The 22,693-nt window shown below is 39.3% G+C and overlaps 4 protein-coding genes and 1 long non-coding RNA gene across 5 annotated transcripts in view; 3 read left to right on the forward strand and 2 right to left on the reverse strand.

The window, feature by feature from the left end:
* The first annotated feature begins 79 nt into the window (after positions 1-79).
* Positions 80-1,209, forward strand: LOC126872735 (adenosine 5'-monophosphoramidase HINT1). Its single transcript, XM_050632882.1, has 2 exons — positions 80-429; positions 797-1,209. The coding sequence occupies exons 1-2, from the start codon at positions 226-228 to the stop codon at positions 1,064-1,066; spliced, it is 474 nt and encodes a 157-aa protein (XP_050488839.1). The 5' UTR covers positions 80-225; the 3' UTR covers positions 1,067-1,209.
* A 619-nt stretch (positions 1,210-1,828) lies between these two features.
* Positions 1,829-3,358, reverse strand: LOC126872730 (dihydrofolate reductase). The gene is made up of 5 exons (XM_050632872.1): positions 3,024-3,358; positions 2,796-2,951; positions 2,594-2,717; positions 2,355-2,464; positions 1,829-2,237 (listed from the first exon to the last, which is right to left on the reverse strand). Exons 1-5 carry the CDS (start codon positions 3,098-3,100, stop codon positions 2,162-2,164), a joined length of 543 nt encoding a protein of 180 aa, XP_050488829.1. The 5' UTR covers positions 3,101-3,358; the 3' UTR covers positions 1,829-2,161.
* A 159-nt stretch (positions 3,359-3,517) lies between these two features.
* Positions 3,518-4,486, forward strand: LOC126872737 (translation machinery-associated protein 7 homolog). The gene is made up of 2 exons (XM_050632884.1): positions 3,518-3,684; positions 4,103-4,486. Exon 2 carries the CDS (start codon positions 4,104-4,106, stop codon positions 4,296-4,298), a length of 195 nt encoding a protein of 64 aa, XP_050488841.1. The 5' UTR covers positions 3,518-3,684; position 4,103; the 3' UTR covers positions 4,299-4,486.
* Positions 4,487-5,501: 1,015 nt separating this feature from the next.
* Positions 5,502-22,693, forward strand: part of LOC126872708 (protein FAM214A) — a 43,884-nt gene continuing 26,692 nt past the window's right edge. The window contains exon 1 of the mRNA XM_050632818.1: positions 5,502-5,787. The gene's annotated coding sequence lies outside the window, so the exon portion shown is untranslated. The remainder of the gene's footprint in view (positions 5,788-22,693) is intronic.
* On the reverse strand, positions 6,468-20,759 carry LOC126872744 (uncharacterized). The gene is made up of 2 exons (XR_007692161.1): positions 7,158-20,759; positions 6,468-7,051 (listed from the first exon to the last, which is right to left on the reverse strand). It is a non-coding gene; the product is annotated as an uncharacterized LOC126872744 (long non-coding RNA).

Here is a 22,693-nt window from a genome sequence, read left to right on the forward strand (position 1 = left end):
TGTTCATAAATATACGAATTTTCATTTAAATTTCAAATTTCGATTCAAATTTACCGCCACTTGTAATTTCTGACATGGCGTGTTGGACATTGCCCCTTTTTTTTATCGTAAACTATTCCCGATTATTCTACTGATATACATAAACGCTAAATTAGTGAATTATTCCGGTGTGAACTCGAAAGAATAACGTGTTAAGCCTTTAAAGGTATTTTAAGTACTCTCGAAATGAGGCTGCTTTTAAATCTCGCTATAAATTCGTGTAAACGTCTACCATATTTCAATGCTAATCTATCACATCATACTCCATGCTGGAGAAAAATGGCGACCGAAGTTGAAAAAGCCCAAACTGCAGCTCCCTCAGAAGATACTATTTTCGGGAAGATATTGCGTAAAGAAATACCTTGTAATTTCATTTACGAGGATGATCAGGTAAATCGAATTAAATGATTGAAAGCATATTGTTCTGAAATATCAAATATTATATTTCTGTCATGAAAATTTAAGGTTATTTACTGGTTTGTATGTCTCCATAGCAATTAGTAATAGTTGTATGTATAATTAAGGTACATAATTTATTTTGTACTATATCATAACCGTAACATTAACGAATTAATTCAAATTCTCTATTTGTGAACTTACTGTATATAGATGCTTTCCTTAATTTCTTTCAGTATTTTTTAATTCTTTTTGCGAAGTGATACTATATGTAAACGTTTAGAATCTTCGAAGCGTACTCTTACATAATTTATTTTGTCGTTAGAATTCTGCTAATGAAACAAATTTTTTAATGTGTTAGTGCGTTGCATTTCATGACATTAACGGCCAAGCACCGGTGCATTTCCTGGTGATTCCACGAAAACCAATTCCGCAACTTTCAACTGCCGAAGACGAGGACGAAGCTTTGCTGGGTCATTTAATGATAGTTGCTCGTAAGGTAGCGAAGCAACAAGGTCTCAATGACGGATTTCGTTTAGTCATCAACGATGGCAAGCATGGTGCACAATCGATCTATCATTTGCATCTACATGTTCTTGGTGGTCGTCAAATGAAGTGGCCGCCTGGTTAAGGAATTTCGTTTCTCTTAATGTATCTAATATCTAATTATAATTTGGGATTATAAAAAGTATCTATTGTCATGATAATAATCTTTGATGTAACATTTTTCATGTTCTTGATGAATAAATAATATTATGCCCTTGTCAGCTTTAATTGTCTCAGTTTAACACGTTGATTGCCGCGCGTGTTTTCAATGAAATCTTCTTCAGGCCACGAGTGCCGCTGTACCAAGCGTATTCTGCTTGGTACTCCCACCGATATTTTAGATAACTTAAAATCTCTGTCCTAATTCGTTACAATATCGAAAAGAGAAATGGAAAACTTATTTCTTAGTGAATCAAATAGCAGTGAAAAAGAAAACTTTTACGAGGCTTACACAAATTCGGATAGCAGCGATGAGGAAGGAAATCAGAAATAAAAATAGAATTACATCGTCTGATTCTGATTGGGATATTGATAAGCGCAATCGTAGTGATACTGAATGTAATGACGATACTGTTGACAACATTTTATAAGAATCGGTCATTGAGGAATAAAGAAGAACTGATGATACCGAGGAAAGTACAATTCAATTTGGTGAGACAAACGCTTGTCTTCGACGGAGTCAGTATAATATCGCCGTTCGAAAAAATGATTCCGCAAGCGCATGCAAACTATGTTATGCAGACAAACAACAGCTTTCTGTCCAAATTGTCCCGACCAAACGCAGCTTTGTATAGACTGCTTCAAAGTTTTACATTCTAAATAATTTTCTTAATAAACCATTTTCGTATTACTTTTATGACAATTCAATAGTTTTATTACTTCCTGTGGAATATCTGTTCAAATATCCACGACGATGCTTCGCAAGTAGTCAAATAAGCGTCACCCGAATACGGGCGACTGATAAATAGAAGATACTTTCAAATAAAAAGTGCCCCATTGAACAAAAACATTTTCATTAGAACATCAATAAAAAAAATGAGAACAAATCTTGCATCTAATGATGCACTGTGTTAAAACACTGTGACGTCCTGAATGAAACATGTGGTTTCAGCGTGGCAGCCAAAATGGTACGGTCAAAATTTCACATTTTTACTTTTAAATAATTTTCAGATACAAAAATCTATTTTTTTTCATACACTTCATATACGAATTGTATATCGTTTTCTTCTTGAACGCCCTGAGGAATGTTAGGATCACTGAATCAATGAAAAAGGAAACAAATATGAAATAATTTCAAAGAAAATAAAAATAATTAAGTGTATGGTAAAATAAAATTATTCGGGATAGTTAAGAAAAATTATAAGAATACTTACTCTATCAAAACAAAATTATTAGGAATAGTTGGGAAAAAGGTATCACAGACAAAATGTTTTTTTATTCTTGTCAAATATAATCGGTGAAAATTCGGAGATTCCATTGCTGCCTGAAATTGCAATTAGATCTTTTCTATGAAACTGTTTGTATTAGACTGTGGATATTTATGCAAGTTAATATTTTTAAGAATGCAATTGAAGGAATAGGACCTAAGCAGAGATTTGTATAGATGTCGTACCTTGTATACGGAACTTCCACCTATTACCCATATGCCTTCGATTTGATCTTTTAATGTAGGTTTTTTAATAACTTCGAGAGCATGTGGAATACTTTTGCATACTATCGCATCGTCCCCATAATCTCTACATAGTTAATTATTCTTTATAAATTTAAAAAATTACTTTAATTTCAAATCGTTAGTAAAAATGAGTCATCCTTACAAAGACTGTGACGTAAGTACTATGTTTATTCGATTTTTTAATGGTTTGTACTTCTTTGGAATACATTCCCACGTCCTTCGTCCCATTAAAACAACATTCTTTTTATTTGGGTCTTTCGTATTCGTTGTCATAGACGTAAAGAATGCCATTTCACTTCTATAAGGTAAGGAATAGATTATAATGTGCTACATTATTTGCATTTATAATGTAACTTTCATTGTTTCTTACTTAAGTCTCCATGGTAACGTTCCTTTTACACCAATACCCATCCCCTCACATGCTGCCGCAATTAAATTTAAGTTCATTTTCACTAACAACTCAAATTTTTGTAATACTTGTTTAATCAAGTAGCAAATGTGTCAATACATATTATTACTTCTTTCGTTGGGAAGTTATGTTTAAGAATAGTTATATTTAAGCGACACAACAAGTATGATCAGATATAATTATTTAACCGTTAAGATAAAGAATTAAAAAGATAGAGGACAGCACAGTCTTCCTAACAAAGAGAGCTTAAATATATATTTAAAAAGTAAGAAATAAAGAGGAAAAAATCGGTGTATTTTATTTACATTGTAAGTTATTTATTCTGTTTAATCATTATGTATAAATCATTTGTTTACTGCCCTGTAGTGGAAATCCTTAGGATTCAGCTAAATTGCGCCAATTCGCCGCTAGATGGCAATTCAAGTATTAAAAGTTAGTAGTTCGTCACCTTCTTTTTGATAGATGGCAGCGTAATCTATCTTAACCATTGAGTGGCATGCATGCGACATTTCAGCTTGAGACGTGATAACCAAACTTTGCTCCTGAATAAGAGTATTCAGTTCTGACACGTTAAATTTGTAATATTAATTTGATTATTTGTGAAATTTCACAGTATTATAAGGTAAAAGATTATTACCATTATGTACTTTTACTTAAATTAGGTTATTGTTCTAATTTATGCATTTGATTATTTCACACATTGTTCATATTAGTTTCGGTGTAGTCTTAAGTTTTGTGCGTAATAAGTCTCTTGTTGCATCATGCATTTTAGTCATATTAAATTGTATGCTTAAACCATGTAATATTTTTGATAAGCTGAGTAACATTATCGATTCTGACATGAGAGAAACTTCGTAGGTTATGTTTTGTAAGAAAGCTTTTTTTTTTTGTAAATTCATGCTCGAAACTCATTATCTCATTTCAAACCAATGTTTTCTCCTCTTTTATATTGTAATTTATATTATCACATTAAGATAAGCAAATTGCAATTTCATTGTTTATTTTAAGAATATTATATCTAATTGAGAATTCACTTTTAGAATGTCTGGCCGCGAAGGTGGTAAGAAAAAGCCCCTGAAGGCACCAAAGAAGGAATCAAAAGTATTGGATGAAGAAGATGTAGCATTCAAGCAAAAACAAAAGGAACAGCAGAAAGCGCTTGCTGAAGCTGCAAAGAAAGCAAGTCAAAGGGGTCCTCTTGTCACTGGTGGTATAAAGAAATCTGGCAAAAAGTGATGCAGTTAAGACTGAGAATAAATACAATTATCTTACACACCGTGTTCTTATCAAGACATGATTTTGATATTATCAACTAGTATACCATCTGGAACATGTTTCAGACTTCTAACTCTGAGAAATGGTTAAACATTTGTAAATAAAACATTTATGGATTAAATCATAGCAATATACACATTTCATAGGTATTTGCATTTTTAATATGTTATTGATATCACATTGAAACGCAGTTAAAACGATTTCATATACTTCTAAGTTTGTAATAGATCTACATAAGCGTTAAGTACTGATAGTTGTGAAATAATAAAAATTCTTTTTAAATAATCCTCTTTTTAAATATCTTTCTCTAAAGGAGAAAGATAGTTACAATTCCGCGATCGTTAATTTATTGTCATCGGTCAAATTTAGTACATTTTAATTGCTTAGTCCCAGATTTGATCTAAATTTAATTCAATTGCCAAATAATAAACCGTTAAATCAATTAACCTTGAGTTAAAATGCTGCCTTCAGAGATTTCAAACCCGCATAAATAATGCAGTCACGTGTGTTAAATTGATATTATCGTGCAATAACAATAAAATACGGTGTTAGAGAAGACACCATTAATCTGTTACAAACAATACATGCTAGTTATCTTTCTGATCACTTATTTCGTAAATGCGATACAAACATATGTCCATTGAAGAAACGTGAATTACAGCTGATTGCCATATGATCGACAGTGTCGACAACTTTCGTGAAAAAAATTTTTCGGCCATATTTCCTCTGCTTTCTTTCTTCCTCATACTATCAGCTTTCGATCAGAATAATCATTTGAAATAAATCTAAGAACTCCATTTTCGATACTTCGTGTAAATAAGAAGAATCCCTTGTACCCAAATACCTAACTAAACCTTCAAACAAGCTGAGAAAGTCTAAAATACATATGTTAATATCCTGCCTCCCAATTCTTTATTGACATATCATAAAACCTAATTGTCGTATCTTACAAAAGCTTAAAACAAATTCTATAGTACGAATAAGGTTCCATAAGATCCTGTGGCATTTAATAACACACGGTTTTTCAGGGAAATCCCGTGGTTTATAGGAGGATTCGCTCATGAAAAGCTTTGCGGTGTTTCAGACAGGCATCGGAGTGGCATCGCAAGAGCTTGCGATAGTTACTTTATTGGAAGTACGGTGGTAAACGTGGTGAATCGCGAAGAGCTGTCACTGGCTGGGTCAGTTGGCAACAGACCTTCGAGGTGGTCGTGAGTGCTTGCGTTGGTCGAGTCTCGCAGCCGTCAAACCTCTTTCGTCGAGTCTGCACGCAAAGGACGATCGAAAAGGTTCTCGCGTGTACCGTGACAGAAGAGCCAGAGCAGCGAGGGACGAATTCACGAGTGCGTCGGTAGTTCGGGAAAACCATGGAGCTCGTCAGGATCATTTGACCCACGGGAACGACTCCAGGCTCGGTGGATCGTGCTACCTCGCGTGATATTACAAATCGGTGAGTACATACGACCAATCTATGGCTCTCTTTCTCTTTCTCTAGAGTGACAGTTCGTTTCTGACGTTCCAATAGACAGAGATAGGAAATGTGTGTTTTCTTCTTCTCGTTCTACTATGTGCGTCACGTAAACGCTCTCTGTCATGGACGGTATGATGCATGTGTTGCGTATAACTACAAAGGGACACCATGTTATTCACCTGCATCACGTACCATATTGCGAACCTTGTGCTTTTTCTCTACCTCCTCCACCCCCAGAGGGTTGCGTTGTAACTACTAGCGAGATGATCGAGCGCGATTTCCTGGCTTGACATGTGTGAGTAACGCGGTGCTCGCATAAACGGCCCATTGTAGGTGTATTGTATCGCGTATTAAGAGGAAGAGAGAGCACGGTTAATGCGTATATCTAGTCTTCGCCACGCGTATATACATTGTCCATTGGGCTTTCTCGTGTTGAGAGATTACGAGCTTTCTTTCTGATCGAACGTCGTTAAGGTATTTAATTTACTTTGACTGATAAGCTAGGTAAATGTTAGACGCGTATACTTTGTGTTACAAGATTACTAGCTTTCTTTCTGATTGAACATCGTTAAGGTACTTAATTTATTATCTCCCATAAGTAGACTACAGATTCTTATGTAATATCATACTTTCGTGAATATAAGCGATAAAACAGAATCTAAAGAACTATTCGTGTCATTTATTAAACGTAACAAGTATGTTATTTTTTTTTTTAACATTTCATGTAGTTTTGTACAGCACGCATATTCTATATACATTTGCACTTTTAAATTTCCTATAAACACATAAAAGTCCACGATCTACTGATAAGTTAGGTAGATGTTAGACACGTATACTTTGACTATTGGGATTTTTCGCGTTACAAGATTACAAGTTTTCTTTCTGATTGTATATGTACGTAGTATATGTAATTTACGTAGACTGATAAGTTAGATAGATGTTATACGCAAGGATACATTAGGAAATTTACGCAAATGATTGAAAGATACCACACGGTAATTTTCCATTTAGAAATTTAGGGACTTTGAGAAACTATTAAAATAGTCTGATGTAAAGTTGAAGCGTCGTGGTGTCATCGTTACCTTGAATCTTTTTTTCATTCTAACGTCACGCTTTTCATCATTGTTTAGAAATGAGAATCTTATTTATCCGTTAATAGTTTAGTAATCTTGAGAACGATAGATATCAATGTACGAGTGTTTAACTTTTTCCATCGAATGTGCCAAATGAACGAGAATCGAGCCTTAAAAAAAAAAAACAAATTGATTAATTGCCCATTTTATTAATTTTTTTATTTTCTTATATAAGCAGATGATTGATATTCAGTCGTCAAGGAACAAATGGCTTACTGTCGTAAATTATTAATAACCGTAGAATAGATATAAATTAATTTTAAGCTTCGGGGTAAATTTAAAAGAACAATATCTGTAACATCATCGATTTTCTATACTTTTCAAGTTATGGCATTATAGGATCAACGTAGTTTTTTTTTTCGTACGACTGAATTATTTTACATGTTGAAATCATTCGAATATAATGAATACTCGTTCGAGTGTTCACATCCAACACTTGCAAATTACACAACGCTCGTTACGAAAAACCATCCTTTAAATTCTTCGATCGAGAAGTGGAAAACATTGTTCGATCGATTCGTGACACGTTGCGAAATAATCGCTACGACAAGCTTGTGACGCATTCGGATGCACATGTGGAAAACTAGAGGGTGAGCGGCGTGCCTCTACTTTAATATAACCCGATATAAATCATGAACGTGGACGAGATTAACTTTGACCTTCTGTTCCTTTTCGATCGGAGGGAGATCAGTGCCTCAAATCTTCCGTTTTCTTTATTAATTTCGATTACGGGTTGCGTCAATCTCTCGTTGCATCGAAACGCACGTGAATACTGGCCATTTAATAGATCTAACACGTGTCTTCGATACGTAAGATGGTTAGTACGTACTTTTCTCTTAATCTTACGTTGACTTTTATCCAGTTTTCGTAATTTGCACTGGCTGTGCTACGCGTCACGATGGTTCATTGCGTCAGATTTTTAATACGGTAATAAACGTGTGTGGGTCTAGTCTGGTGTGTATAGTAAGGCAATTACGAAAGAAAACATACCTACGTACTGATATTTATTATAGTGTGATTGGAAATAATCCAGTCTTGATAATTACTCGGCTCGAAAGTTTCAATGTTGAAAATTTGAAAATGTAGATATTAAAAAGTTGGAACGTGTATATAACACGAGAATTTGAAAATTTGAAGAAAAGAGAGAAATTTGTCGCTGGAAATTTGTTAGTTTATCGAGTCGAGGGATTTGTATTGTTTTAAATATTTGAAATGTAAATATTTCATAATTTGAAAATTTAAATATTCACATCGAGGGATTAGACATTCGGGCCACAAAGGATTTGTAAATGCGAATATTTGAAATTCGAAATTTCGAAATTTCTATGCTGAGGAATATTGAACATTCGGCCATTAGAAATGTCGAAAATCAATTGTTGGACAACGTAAATATTCAACAGTTCAAAAACATGTATCCGTGTTTACAGGATTAAAGTCAGCCGATTTCGGAAGAGACAATTAAGATTGCGATAGTATGCCATTTAATCGTTCTCAGCGCGCTGATAAGCCGCAGCTTTTGCTTCTGATATAGCGGTTTAAAAGGAAGCGTAGTTACGTTCGATAAGGAAATGATGTAACGCACGCGTTTTTTCGTCTGCGGTACGTGTGTTTCGTCTCGGTTGCCTGCGTTCCAGGTGCATCAGTTTCTCGTTGCTAGTTTTGGCCTCGTCATCACGTTCGCGTACTCGCTACAAGTAACCTTGTGCAACTCTTTAACGATTCGCACCTACGCGAACGACTAAGTCGTAACAGTTGTGCAGAGCTTTTTTGCCATCGGAATAAAACCGAAGAATAGGATTTTTTTCTGTCGTTGAATGGATTCAACGAGCTTCCGCGTCAATTGACGCCAATCAGCCGCATTATTTTAAAGATTGCACGTAGGCATCACTTACGTCAGTTATTATTGATTTGATTTACTCCAAAAAAAGTTGCATCGTAAACAGTTTAACGGTCGTCGAATTATAAAAAGTCCGTTAACGATCAGTTTCTTTTACTTAATAATCATCGTTTTCTTTCACTTAATAACCATCACTTCCAGTTTTTCGTTCCATTATCCAAACGTACGTGTTCGCGTCAAGTATTTCGTAATCGCGTTTCACAAGCTCCGAACCAAGCCGACAATCTACAAATATTCGAGTTTATGATCGTTCGTTGACAACAATAATTTGTGACACGAATCATTTCCATGCACATAATACGGTATCAAAATTGATATCAAACGAAGGTCGAAGCTTTGTTACACGTTCATAGTCGAACGCGGTTTATATACACGGGAACTCTTCTAAGTTTCGCTGGTTAATTATGAACAGAAATCAGAATGAATCGGAAGCCACGTATAGCACGGTGAGTTTCGCTCGGGATTAATTCAAATTCTGCGAAACGTAGCACCAACATACGCGAAGTTTCCGAAGGTAATTTAACACTTGTATAAAAAACACTTACGCATATATGATATGTATTAATATAAAACATTTCGAACTTTCGTTAACATTGAAACGAGACACGATCGTCATGATTATATCGGTCAAATTTGGAATCAATCCGAGGATGTATAAAAATTTAAATACCTTTAATAAATACTTGCATCGAATACCTAACATAGGTTTTATGTTTCAAACATTATCAACAAAATGATAGTTAATCGAATTTCCAAACGTTTCATACGACGCAGCTAATCATCATCGTCATCTTCGTCGAACGTGTCTACGAGCGTTCGAATACTCTTGCGAGTTTCTGCAAAATCTCAACGCTATTCTCTTCCCCTACACGTTGTGTTCCATCGATCACGTAGCAAGAAACCTTTTTTCCATCTAACAAACACTTGTAATATTGTTCGATAGAATTAATAAATTGCTTCGACGTGTATTTAAAGGTATTACGTAAAGACTATAACGCGTGACTGTGGCCAGAGGCTCGGTCGAAATTATCAGTCATCTCTTTCAATCTCGTTTAAATCCATCGCGTTCGCAAGTGCAACTAACTAGCCGACGTGGTCGTTTGCCAGTCTGTACGCAATGCGGTAACAGTGAAAACCCGGAAATCCTTTGCTCACACCTTTTAAATCTTAGTTTAGAGAACGACTCAACCACTTAGCCAGTGCTAATTCGGGCGTTCACTAGAATCGCTTCGGTTAAAAGGGTTAACGATAAACGTGCCAATATTCTCACTGCGTCGTAATTCGTGGTGTCGATATAAGTACCGATCGTAACGCATCTTCTATTCAATCCGGCGATAAATCGCCGGGCTACGACCGATGAAATTATACGATCTCGACCTCCTTCTTTCTCGCCCTCTTATCAAACGTGCACGTTCACGCCAGCAATGAGATTCGCATTAGCTTGGCGAATTGAAAATTCTTCCTCCCTGTCTCTCTGGCCCTGTCTTTGTCTCTCTCTCTCTCTCTCTCTCTCTCTTTTCTCCGTTCTGTTCTTCTCTTTTATTCAGGATATTTTTGCAAGTAGCTTGCAGATACGAATAAGTCGTTGAAATGTATATGCAGCTCTAACAGCTAGATAAGCCGAGAGCCGGCGGCGTAAACGAGCTGACCCACATTATCGAAGAACCGTTCGTACGAGCAGGATGTGTACGTGTTCAGTGAGCGTTCGTATGCACCGGAACACTCGTGCGTTCTGTGACGACAGAATGCATCAATCGAGAAAGTCATCGCTGGCCCTTTTGCCTTTTCCCTGTTGTCGAACATGTACCATGATTTTTACTGGTCGATGAGTTTTCAGCATTTAACCCTACACGAATATCTACGTCTCGACCTCGCTTCTTTTTCTTTCTAACAAGTAAACAGACTTTTTTTACCATTTATAGCCCGTAAGAGCTGGGAATAAGAAGACGCGATCGGATTTACAACGATTCAAAGAACGCGCCGAGGTAAACATACGGTGCTGTTAATGTCGCAATTATGTCGAAAATTAAATAGGAAAATTAAATAGAAAATAATTCTTTTTCTTAAGTTGGACAATTTGTCTTTGTCTTTATCGATAATTATTCCATGGATTATCGGTGGCAATGAAAACTTCGACTACAACCGATTATCGCGTTTTCGTCATGCAGTCAGTGACTTGTATTTCTCAGCTTTTATCTCTCCACGTGTACCGAATTCGTAAAAACTTGTTTCCCGAAGACTAGCGTGCGTAGATGTTGCGATTGAAGCGAACGCGTCAAGGACTATCCTACGTGCACGTTTCTTCGTATCTAATGAAATAATTACAGTATCGCAGTGTCTATCATATTTTTGCGATCCTACAACTAGCACGATGGTGACTCATCGGACTAATCGCGGCAAAGTCGTGAAGTTTCCTCGCGTGGCTCCACTTTCACGCGTGCAAGTAGCACATCCTTACTCTATCGTGCATCTTTGCGCTCTTTACCATTGCACCTACCATTACCTCAGCGTACTCTCGTCGCTCGATCATCAATTTCCCATCTACAAAACGAATTAGTAAAATGTATAGAAGACTGGAGTAACGTTCGATGCAGGCGAGTGAATTCTATTAGACGTTATTAGACGTTTTAGCGGTTTATTGTATCGTATGGAGAAATACGACTATATGGCAGCACACGCGACACACTTCGTTATTTATATCAATAAAATTTCACGTAATCTTAGTTTGTGGTTACCCGAGCTCCTATTTGAACAATCATCGGGTGGCATGAAAGTAACGATAACGCTTCACGACGCTAGTGTTATTTAAATTTAGCACAGCCTATATATCAAAATACACAATTTCAGAATAGCATATTTCAAAGTACATCACTTTGAAATATTTGTCTTTATATCGAAGTTTATGAAATTCTGCAATCCGGATCGTTGTCTATCTAATGACGTAGCATTCGATTAACTTGGCGTTAACACTTACAAAATTCTACACTAAAATTCTCATCGTTATTTCTTTTGTTCAGCTAACTTTATACAGATTCTCATCCGATTGATCAAATTCTCAATTTTTGCTAACATCAGCGTCGATACATCGCACCAATTTTTCCATTTCTTCAACTCCGCCACGTATTTCGCGCGTTTTATTTTACCGCGACGCGTGCGTTACCCTCTTCTCGTAAACGATAGCTTGCAAAAAGAAATATCGCTCGTCTGTATCGAGCCTAGAAGATCGGCGAAACTACACACATCGAACGTACTCGTATTTCGTTTACTCGTCTCTATATCCGCAGGCAGTTTCGTAACTAATCGCTTCACGCTGCACCGTTGTCGTTGACAAGACATAATACCGCGGTGCCTTATGTAAGCTCGATACATGCGAGATAGAAGATAGCGGTGCACGTGTTATCTGAGAGACGAGACCGTTTACCGCAGCCTTGTTCGGGGACGATGCAGCCTGTGCAATTGCATTGCACCTTGGCCACGTCGCGATATCGCGCCTCTCTCGTACGAGTTCTGCTAGTCAAGGTTGATACGAAATGTCCATCTAGTTGGACGGAAATCTGCAGTTTCGAGGAAAACGTGGCTTGGCTAGCTGCTGCACGATTCGATTGTGAAACGGACCTGTTCTACCTTGTAATTGTTTCGTCGATCTTTACGCCTGTTTTTCACCGTTTCGGTACGCTGATAGCGCTTCAAATAACAGATGGAATCGATGTTATCGATCGAATGAATTTCTATTATTTCGTTTCACGAATTACGTTTTTAATCGTATGAGATACATACGCGAACGACCAAGCAGTGGAATAATATTTATAAGCTGTGCGAAGGCGACATTGTTGAAAGATAATACGCTACCGTTCGTAAGTATTTGAACATGTGGCTCGATTCGATCACAAAAGATTTACACGTTGTATGTTGGAAATCGTAAGAAAAGAGACCGTCTGTCTACGACTATCATCAAGTGATCTACTAAATTTAAACCGAAAGAATGTATTTGCGTCGCATTCATTCTACGTTTATTTATAATGGAAGGCTGAGAGAGAAGAAAATTTGCACAAGTTCGCAGAAGTTTCGATTGTTGGAAAATCGAATGATATCGAAGCGAGAAGAGAGGCAGAGTCGATACTCGCGCGATTGCCTTTCGTAGCCACGACGTTGGAAAACAGGACTCGATACCGTAAGTTTACTGAAAATAAATTGCCGATGAAACGATCGGCCTCTAATGAATTAAAGAATCTTTAGAAATTTTTCTTATAGGAAATAGGAAGTAAATGAGCGTTGCATGAATCACAGATATTACGGTTATCCTTCGCCACACCAACCACCGTTTCGATAACCATCGGTTTCGCTTGCTTTCACCGCGATTCTATTCGACCTGCTGTTGCGATAATTATCGTTAAATCGCAGATTCGTGAAAGTCGTGATAAATTGTTTGTCGTAATTGCAAGCCGGTATAGACGAGTAGTGGATTCGATTCGATCTTTCGAAATTTCCTCGAACTGTTTTTCGTGCGAGCGCGACTATTTGAGAAACAGGCGCGGTCTGACGCGCTTCGAAGCAAGAAAAAGAGAGAGAGAGAGAGAGAGAAATTCGCGATAAATTTATTTCGAGAAACGGGAGAACGTTTTGTCGAGGATCGTACAAGAACCCTGGGTCGTCACCTTGAATTTTCTTGCGCGCCCGTCCAAAACAGCGCGGTTCATCGTCCTCCGTTTAGGATTCAACGCCCCCGCGTTGTTTTGACATAATTCGCCCGCCACGTGTTTTGTCGTCCCATAAATGATCGTGGCAACAAAGACCGACCTCGGATCGTTATTCGAAGCCGCTGAAAGTCGCACGTGTTTCTTTGTCGAGGCACGAGGAACACTCGCGTGCCTGTATTATTGGGTCATTGGCGTGGAAGAGAAAAAGAGAAGAAATTGCTAGGAATCGTTAACGTTCGAAGAAGCGACGTACGTGCCAAAAGTACGAGGCAAAGATATGAGCTCGTTTAAGGACCGCGAGGATACGTCGTCGCGCCAAAAATATTCGCTTCTTCTTAGTCTTATTTCAGGATTAGATCTTGCATTTTCCATCCTCGTTGTTCTCTGGTTTTCATGAGTTGGTCCCACTCGTACCTTGGATCTAAACATACACCGTCGTTCGTAAACATTGGCCACTTACACAGAGCAAGGTAGATCTGAGAAATGGCCAGAAAATTATAAGGAACTCGAGCAATGTTTATTATTGATTTAAATTGTTACTCGAACGTACTATTAAATTTTTTTATATTTCTTCCATTTCGAACTTTCATTCGGATTTCGTCGAAACTTATTTACCATTCACCATGAAGATGTCATGGTAAAAAATACGATATAGATGCACATTATGCGATAAATTTATGATCCTATTAAACGCCATTGCACGCTTTACCGCCAGCTTTTCGAACAATCCAATAATTAGATAATAATTCGTCTTGTCAAAAATAACCACGTGTCTGGATGCTTGGGTGCGATAATGTATTCTATAAATTCTTGCCAATGATTATTCCGTAATTCTGGAGATTTATAGAGTCCGTACGTGGAACGTCGATACGCTAATTAGAAATTGAACGGAGCGGTCGAAACACGGAGTCGTTAATGATCTCCGTGCATGTGCCTACGATTGCACGTGCAACCGCGGAATTGCAGTGGTGTTGGTTGCATAATATGCAGGTAACCTAGATCTGCACCCACTACTTTCCACCCACCGGCCTCATTACCCCTTTGAGATTCTCTCTTCTCTTCGCTTGTCCCCCAGCCACTCTAGTAAACCTTTGTCTCGCGACAAGACGCTCTTTGCACCGTTTTTTTGAGGCATCTCAGTCCCCAAAGGTTCACCGGACGCGGATGCATTTTTACGTAATTGCGCTGCTGGTCGACTCATAGTTATCGTCGTTCGTTCGAGTTCGTTTGGTTAACGTAGATCCCTCAACCAATCGACCATCGTTTGATTAATTGGATCGTCGAGAAACGATGACTTTTTATTTATCAGAGTTTGCTTCCCTCTGCAGTCTAATTTATAGGGTGTGATTTCTTGCTAGGAGGAAACGAGCACGACGAGTGGACGCTCGTGTAGGGTGCAGCATTTAGTACGTACTCGCGTAACTCGAACGCGAGAAGCAGGTGAAGTGGTTGTACGCTATAAAAAAAATCCTCGTCGAGCCCTTTTCCACCCTCCAGCGAATTGACGTCATGCCCTTCCCTCGTCGAGACATTCATCAATGTAAAAGGCGGCGCACCGTGTGACACGTTGCGGCACGACATGTCGTGCAAAACACAGCAGGCCTGTCGTTTATTCGCCGCGTAAGCTGGCTCGAAACAACGCGGCTATTCGTCGGTCTAGTCGCTGCCAGGCTCCATGACACTTTCCTATGATAACGAGAAACTTGCTGCAATGTTCGTGTTCCGCTGCTTTCAACCCGTTTCGCGAATTTACCTTACGAATTGCCATATCGTTTGTGTGATCCGTTGAGAAGATATCAAAGTGCAGTGACGACCGAGGAAAATCGACTATCGTTGGGAGATCATCTCGGATGAAAAAGAAACTCGAACAGTGTCCATTAACGATCGACTTCTTTCGAGTATATCTTTCATTAGCAGACTGTAGATTTTTATGCAAATTGATGGTTTCTCCAACGTAATTAAAGAGATGGAATTCGAGCAAAGACTCGTTCCACCCATCGAATTTACGTCATTTTAATATCGTTACTCTGATATTACAATTTTGTTCTTGCAATTTTTAATTACGCTGAGCACGATATATAAAAAGATAGAAGATCGTCAAGAAAAGGTATCATTATTTTGAAGAGAAGACAAACCGAATTAACTGTTGCTCGATGAACAAGTGACGCATGATGTTAGCGTAGCGTCACCGGTTGTTGTCACTCTGTGAATCGATTTATGTAGCCGTCAGGCCATTTAAATTCGCACTGACTGGCAGTACTCGAGTGATAAGTGCAGGAGGATGGGTGCTCGCACGACCGTGCCAAAAACAGAGCGGATGTAGCGAAAAGAATCCAAAACGACACCGCTGTATCTCGTTCGGGGCCGTCTCGGATTTCGATATTGTATTCTACACTTACAGCGTTGATTATCATCGTGAAACTGGATAGTCGCGGTCTCTGTGTGTATTAGATATACGAAACAGGTACGAGCCTCTTTCCGTCCTTCCGTAGAGATCTCGAAGCGTAGCAAAGATCGCCGATGTCTGTTTTCGGTTTGCACGCGATTCGATAGAAACGGTGAACGCTGTTTTCCCAGTCAGACCACATCCAGCTGTTTTGCATTCGCGTGGCCGTGTTATCGCGATAAAGCGCGCCGCTGCGAATATCTTCCGGTTTTTTCTACTCCGATTCTAACCGAGGATACCGGTGGAAACGCGAAAACGAGAGGCACAGCAGCGGAGAACCTGTTTCATCGCGAATAGAGAGTCGAACATTGTGAGGGGAAACAGGTATCGACTGCGTATAGCGAAAATCCTATCGTTGTATGAGTTTACGAGGCCTGCTATTTATTGATTTTTCTTCTTAAAGAACTACCAGCTCATTTTCTACGTGATCGAAGTTTCCTATAATCGACTAATTTTGATCTTGTTAATTATCGTGGTGAAATTCGATTGGAAACCAGCCTCTGAAAGGCAACTGGCAATCGGCGGTATCACAAAGAATCGGATACTTCGCTATATTCGTTCGCACAGTGAATTATTTGGAATTTCCTTTATGGAAACTGCGTGCTATTATATGGTGCGCGATTCTACTTTCTCCCGCCAATCAGACTTACGAAATTACACAAACGGAATAAAACATTCACTTCGGTAACTTTACTTAGCGTTACCAACAGTCTTCGGCCGGGTATCTTGCGAAGCATTACATCTCACGGCAAATTGTTGTAAATTAATCCACCGTTATTTCCGGTAAAACAGTGTCTTACATCTGTCGTTATAGAAAGTTCGTTATTTATTTTCCATGTCATTTCTCATCTCTGCGAGGTGCACGCTTGTACTGGATATATATTGTGTTAGAAAAACGCGAATATAATTATATTCGCATGATCGTCGAGTCTCATAGCGGTGCTAATGAAATTCCAAAATATTTCCTATGGCATATACAGTACATTTACAAGAGATTGGCCTAGGTTGCGAGTGTTGGGATACTTTCGCGAGCTCGTATATGTTAAGATCCCTGGAAAGTTCGTAGGTTAATTCTGAAAGCTGTCGTCGGTGTTTGAGAATGTCTTCTCATCACAACACTGCTAGCCGGGATAGATTCGTCCGCAAACCGTGCACCCCTTGTTACTTCGGCCAGTCGACCCAGTTTCGTGGCTGTACTCCGCAAAAGTGGAACGCGGTAGGTCAATCGCGAGAGGACGAGAGAGAGAGAACTCTCGATTTTCGTAAAAACTGCCGTCTGAGAAGCGTGTTGGATCGTCGCGTCCTAGTGCTCCTTAATTCTGATTTGTCTCGTCTCTTACCTTCTCTCCCTCCCTTTCTGTCTCTGTCTCTCTGCCTTTCTCTCTGTCGTTCCGGTAAAAGTGACGTTATTATTTTCGCGGAAGTGCACGATAGAAAGACGGAATGGAGGAAACGAGAACAACGGGGTGGAGTGCGAGGCAGAAGCTCGAGAACGTATCTTTTCGCCGATCCTCGTTCTGCACTGTCTTTCGTAGTGAACACTGCGAAACAGCGCGCAAGCCTACCGGAAGCGCGAGTTTATTTTTGGCTGGTGTTGGAAACGTTCTTTTGGCAGCACGATCACGGATAGAATCAAAAGGTACGCGACTCGTGATGTATTTCTAGCGATCGGCGTTACCATCTAATTCGACCAGCTTGCCATTGGATTCGCTAGATCGCTTCGCCTGATGGGCTTGGCCCTGCTTTCGAGTTAGAAAAACAGGAAGTCAGGAAACAGGAACGGGATAGGCTGACCGAATCACGAAACGGTGTGTGTACGCGTACCAATCGATGACATTGTCAGTGTTGTCGAGATTCATTTTATCACAGGATACTACTACGTTGTTAGTTCCTCGTTCTTTGTTTGTTTATGTAACGTCCACGTACGATTCGCACGTTCTTACGGCCTCGTTTATAAATGTTAGGATATATACGGCTTTTATGCAGAATGTGGTAATTAGACCGCGAATATTTATGCGCTTTCGTAATTCTGTGACTATAATTCAAAAGAATGGAGTTTACATATTATACTTGTCTGGTTTATACCTTGTAACGACCGCTTTAATCCAGATATTCGCTATATTTCTAGTTACTTAAAATTAAATTCCCGAGGATTTTAATAATTTCCTAAGAACGCTTAAAGCTCGCCTCATTTTCTGCAAGTGTGTGCTCTAATTCTCACGAACGGCGGTGCACTCACGAATATATTAGCGTCACTTTTGGTAAATCGTTCTGCCAAAAGTTTCTCCGGTGAATCAATGGATCTAGCGTTACATTCGCGAGCCTTTTCGACTCTCGTTTCTCCCGGTTCTGAAAGCGTTTTAAAATCGTGAAACGACACCACAGACAGGGTGCGGTTTCACGAGTTAGCAACAGCCAGTTGTACCACGGTGTCGCACGGTATCGTACCACGCACTGACACGTGTGCACCGTTGCACTCGTGCAAGCACATTATGCAATCGCGTGCGTTGGTTTTACGCGCAATTCGTAAGCTCCGTCGATGGCAGCGCGTGAACGCCACACGGAAGTCGCGGCGAAGCTCGCCAGTGTCTGGGCCAGACGATGCAGCGTATAAAGATCGATGTCCACGTGATCAAGATATAGCGTGTTTTCAATTACTTTGCATTTTCTTCCACGATAATTTAGAACCGTTCCGTATTTTTCTCGGAATACTTTTTGTTGGGATAATGCCTGTTTCTCTATACAAGTGGAACAGGTACGACACTGTCGTTGATAAATATTTGATTACATTCATTATTGCAGATTCGAATAAAAGTTTTCAATTTATCTTTGACGCTTTGATCTTACCTAAGTCAGTTATAGTTTAAGTTTCTAAGAATGTACTCGTGCATTCTGATTCTTAAAAGCATCACGTTCTCATGATTTCGGAGGGTACAATGATTTTTTTATAACAATATGCTGTTCTATGAAAACTGTCTTATAATGTTACGATTCTCGTCTTTCATATACAGGAACCGTCGATTCCGGATTAAATATAGCCAAAAATGAACAGAACCAAGTTTAATTCGCTTCTAGAAAAATACAAACCACTTGACCAAGTTCCACCAATTGTAAATACCGACCTACCTATGGACAGTAGCGTATATTTATCAAACTGTCGTTTAAATTTCTCAATTCGATTTGCACGTAAATTTCATTCGAAAATTCTATGGAAAGTTCTCTTCGTTAACTTAATCCCTGAGCTGAGACGAGCTCTTCAAGCCAAACAGTTTGACTCGTTTCCAACAGGATGATCTATATCAATCCGTTGTCACTGAGTGAAAGGATTCTTCTGTGCGATTTACAAATCGACCAGAGAACGCGTTACACTTGAATTTACGCGGTTTCACGTAGCTCACAGATACGCGAACCGTGCGCCTCACACCGTTGCAGCTCTGTCATTGACAGAGAGTTAATCTAATCTGAGAATCGCATCTTTATATGACACAAGCTACTAATGAGCTGCTCAAAGAGAATCGTAATTAACTCGGGCAACGTTCTACGCAATAATCGATTGCACAAGCGATGAGGACAGACTCTGTAAAGTAGATCGCAAGTTCAAGGTAGTTTCTCGTGAAATTTAAGGTGCTCCTCGACGTCACGTCACATCCTTAGCAACTGTTACAGCCGCAACATTTTTCTCAGCCTGCATTGAATTATTCGAGAGCCGCCGAAAATAGGTGGCCCACTTGTACCGTTCGAAGTCCGAAGTTGTTCCCATTCGACTGCCCCGAAACTCTGTCGTCTATTTGGATACATACCCCTCTACCCCCCTGTCGTCTGTTTGGATACAACCCCCTAATGGGGTTTCGGTAAGGTGAGATACCATGTAGTTTACTGATGGGCTATTCCTTCTAATAACTTGTAAGTACCTGCTTAAACCGTTTAGGTAGTTCATGGCAGCTGGTTCGAGTGAAAGGACACAGACGAGGAAGGACTGCTGTGCCTAATACGATCGTAGGCCACGGTTATCGTAATTCGGTTGAGTACAACGCAAAACCTGGGTATCTGGCTCGTTACTTTTGCCAACTCGTCTGATTCAACCGGTTTTCCAACGTATTGCGTCCACGTTAAATACCGTCTTCCTTGATTAACATTTCCTACCTGGTCTCTTTTCATTTTTCAAGGTACAATAGCTTGCGCATACATATTTAAATTTCTTTTCGTAAGACATTTTGAAATGTCATTGACAATATAACCAGAGGCTCGACTATCACGATTATATTGATAAAGCTGAAGACCAATTTAAAAGTGTACATAGAAGTTACAAGATATTTATCGTAAGCCTATATTTCGTCACCGGATTAACGGTGTCAGTTATTCGTTGCATTACTATACGTTTAAGTGTAATCCTAGAGTTGGAGACTCCATGCTAAGTGTTCAGATGTTTTTCGCGATACTTTCAAGCGAAGGAAGAAAAAGCAAAGCAAGTAAAAGAGAGTTACAAAGTTTCTTAGAAGTTCCCTCGAAACGGTAGGTGGTAAGGAATACAGAGGATATATTTCCGATGTTTACTTTTGTAAATGACGTTGCCAACACTGGCAACTTTATCTTGTCAAATCTCTTGGTTCTTGCCTGAAGGTAATCCGGTTTTCGATAGAGTACCGTTTTCACTGAGTCAATAGATCGTCTTCCATTAGTGGAAACCCGTTTGACAAATGTTCATGAAGATATAAAATAAAACGGGACTTTCTTTTGAATTTTCATGCACTCGCAGAATCGATATAACTGGATGGAGCACCTGGCCAGAGTGAAAGGACACGAACAGAAACGTCACGAACGTGCCGCAATATCGCGACGATTAGCGTTGGCACGGTATCAACTGGAATGTCAGGCTTATAAAGCGACTTTTGGTAACTATTCCTAGCAACTGTGGTAGCATCGCGTTCGATGTAACCTCGCGCGACAAATTCAAGGGCGGCTTCGCTCTACAAAACGTTCGACGAACGATTCTCTCTATATTTTATCGACTTTAACCTACCGTTAGGAAAAGCTAAGCTTCTGGCTACGTTGACTAGCTAGGTGAAAGTAGTATTTATTCTAGAAACAGTGGTCGCAGTCAGACATCGATATGATAAAAGTTGCCTTCGATTCTGTGACCTCGTAAACTTCACTACGAGGCCTTCGCGAAGTAATACCGGTGAAACTATCTGATCGATAATAGGGATAACTGCAGAAACTGATTGAACCGCTATTTTCTTAACTTTTACTCGATAAGCTCGGTAGCATTAGCGTTTGTTAAGTGCTCCAAAATGAGACGATAGAGAATTCGTCCCCATTAGATCCCCCATCCAGGGTTCCCATTAGATCTTGTCTTTCCTGTATCTAGTCATTGTTCGCTCGAACGAGGTAATATCGGGCATACTGTTTGATCGATAACAGGGATAATTAGAGAAACTGATCCAACTGATATTTTGTTCAACTTGTACTCGACGAGGCCACCGTTATTCGGTTAAGTAGTTTATGCTCCAAAACGAGACGACAAAAGATTCGTCGAAGGGTTCTTTTGCAGTTTTCCATTCATATAGTCTACGCGGATATAATTTCTTATTCGAACGAGACTACTCTAATCAAAGAGCTCCCTCCATTCGCGATGAAGTGGTTCAATGGAAAGATTGCTCGGCATTGTGCTTTCTTCCGAAAATAGTCTCATGGTCAAAGGGTTAGTCGACAGTCTTTGTTCCCTTGGTGGGAAGCAGTCGCGAATCGAGCCATATGGCACGAGAAACGGCAAGCCATTTTCGTTCTAACCTGGAAATAGACTTTCGATATGTGACACGTGCGCTCGCCTGCACTCGCGCGGCGTCTGCTAGTCAGGCACGCTACTGCGCATGTACAGACAGCCGATCAGCTGTTCGACGCCATCTTTTGCTCCCAGCTGAGGGCTCGACGCTACGCTCAGCTGACCTCGTCGTTGATACGAGCCCCCAGCACTGGCAGTAGCGTACCTAGCTGGGGCCTCTATGGTACCTATCTAGATTTCGATGTTGCAGTTGAATTCTGACTATAATTACATTTGTTGCTCCATATTCTTTCTCTTTTCTCGTTTTTCATCAAGTAAATGGAAAAAAATGGAAACATAAATTTAACTATATTTAATATTATCAAGTAAAAATTCCTATCTTCTCTTCTATCGGTATCCTTTGCATTCTCTCTTTTCTCTGTCTTAATGAAATTGAAATTTGATTTAAAATTTATTATCAATTAACGTCCTTCTTGCCTTCGAATCTATTTCTGCAGCCTTTTCTTTTGTCATCGAAGTCCGGATTTGATCGAAAATCTTTGTTAAGTTAAGTAAAGAAGTCAGCAGATAAAAACATCGTAAAATCACAAAGATATTCGCTTTTAAATACCAGCCACAAACCGCGATCACTCGTACGCGCGCGTATAACAGGAATCCGATAGCTATAAATCAGGAATCCGTAAAATCGTGTCGATCCCGCGTCGTTTATTACGAACATATAGACACCTGGTTTCGTTGTGTTTTATTTTTAAGAAAGAGAAAGAAAGATGTAATGACCGCGGATTACCACAGAACGAATTTGTTTACGCAATCTTTTTGCAAGTGTTTTCCGCGAGTGCGGCCTCGCTTCAGAACGAATAAATTACATGCATTTCACCGTTAACCGCAGCGGCTGATTTTCGACGAAACAAAAGCATACACGGTTGCAAA

The sequence above is a fragment of the Bombus huntii genome, chromosome 13, assembly GCF_024542735.1.
Source record: "Bombus huntii isolate Logan2020A chromosome 13, iyBomHunt1.1, whole genome shotgun sequence".
NCBI classification, from domain to species: domain Eukaryota; kingdom Metazoa; phylum Arthropoda; class Insecta; order Hymenoptera; family Apidae; genus Bombus; species Bombus huntii.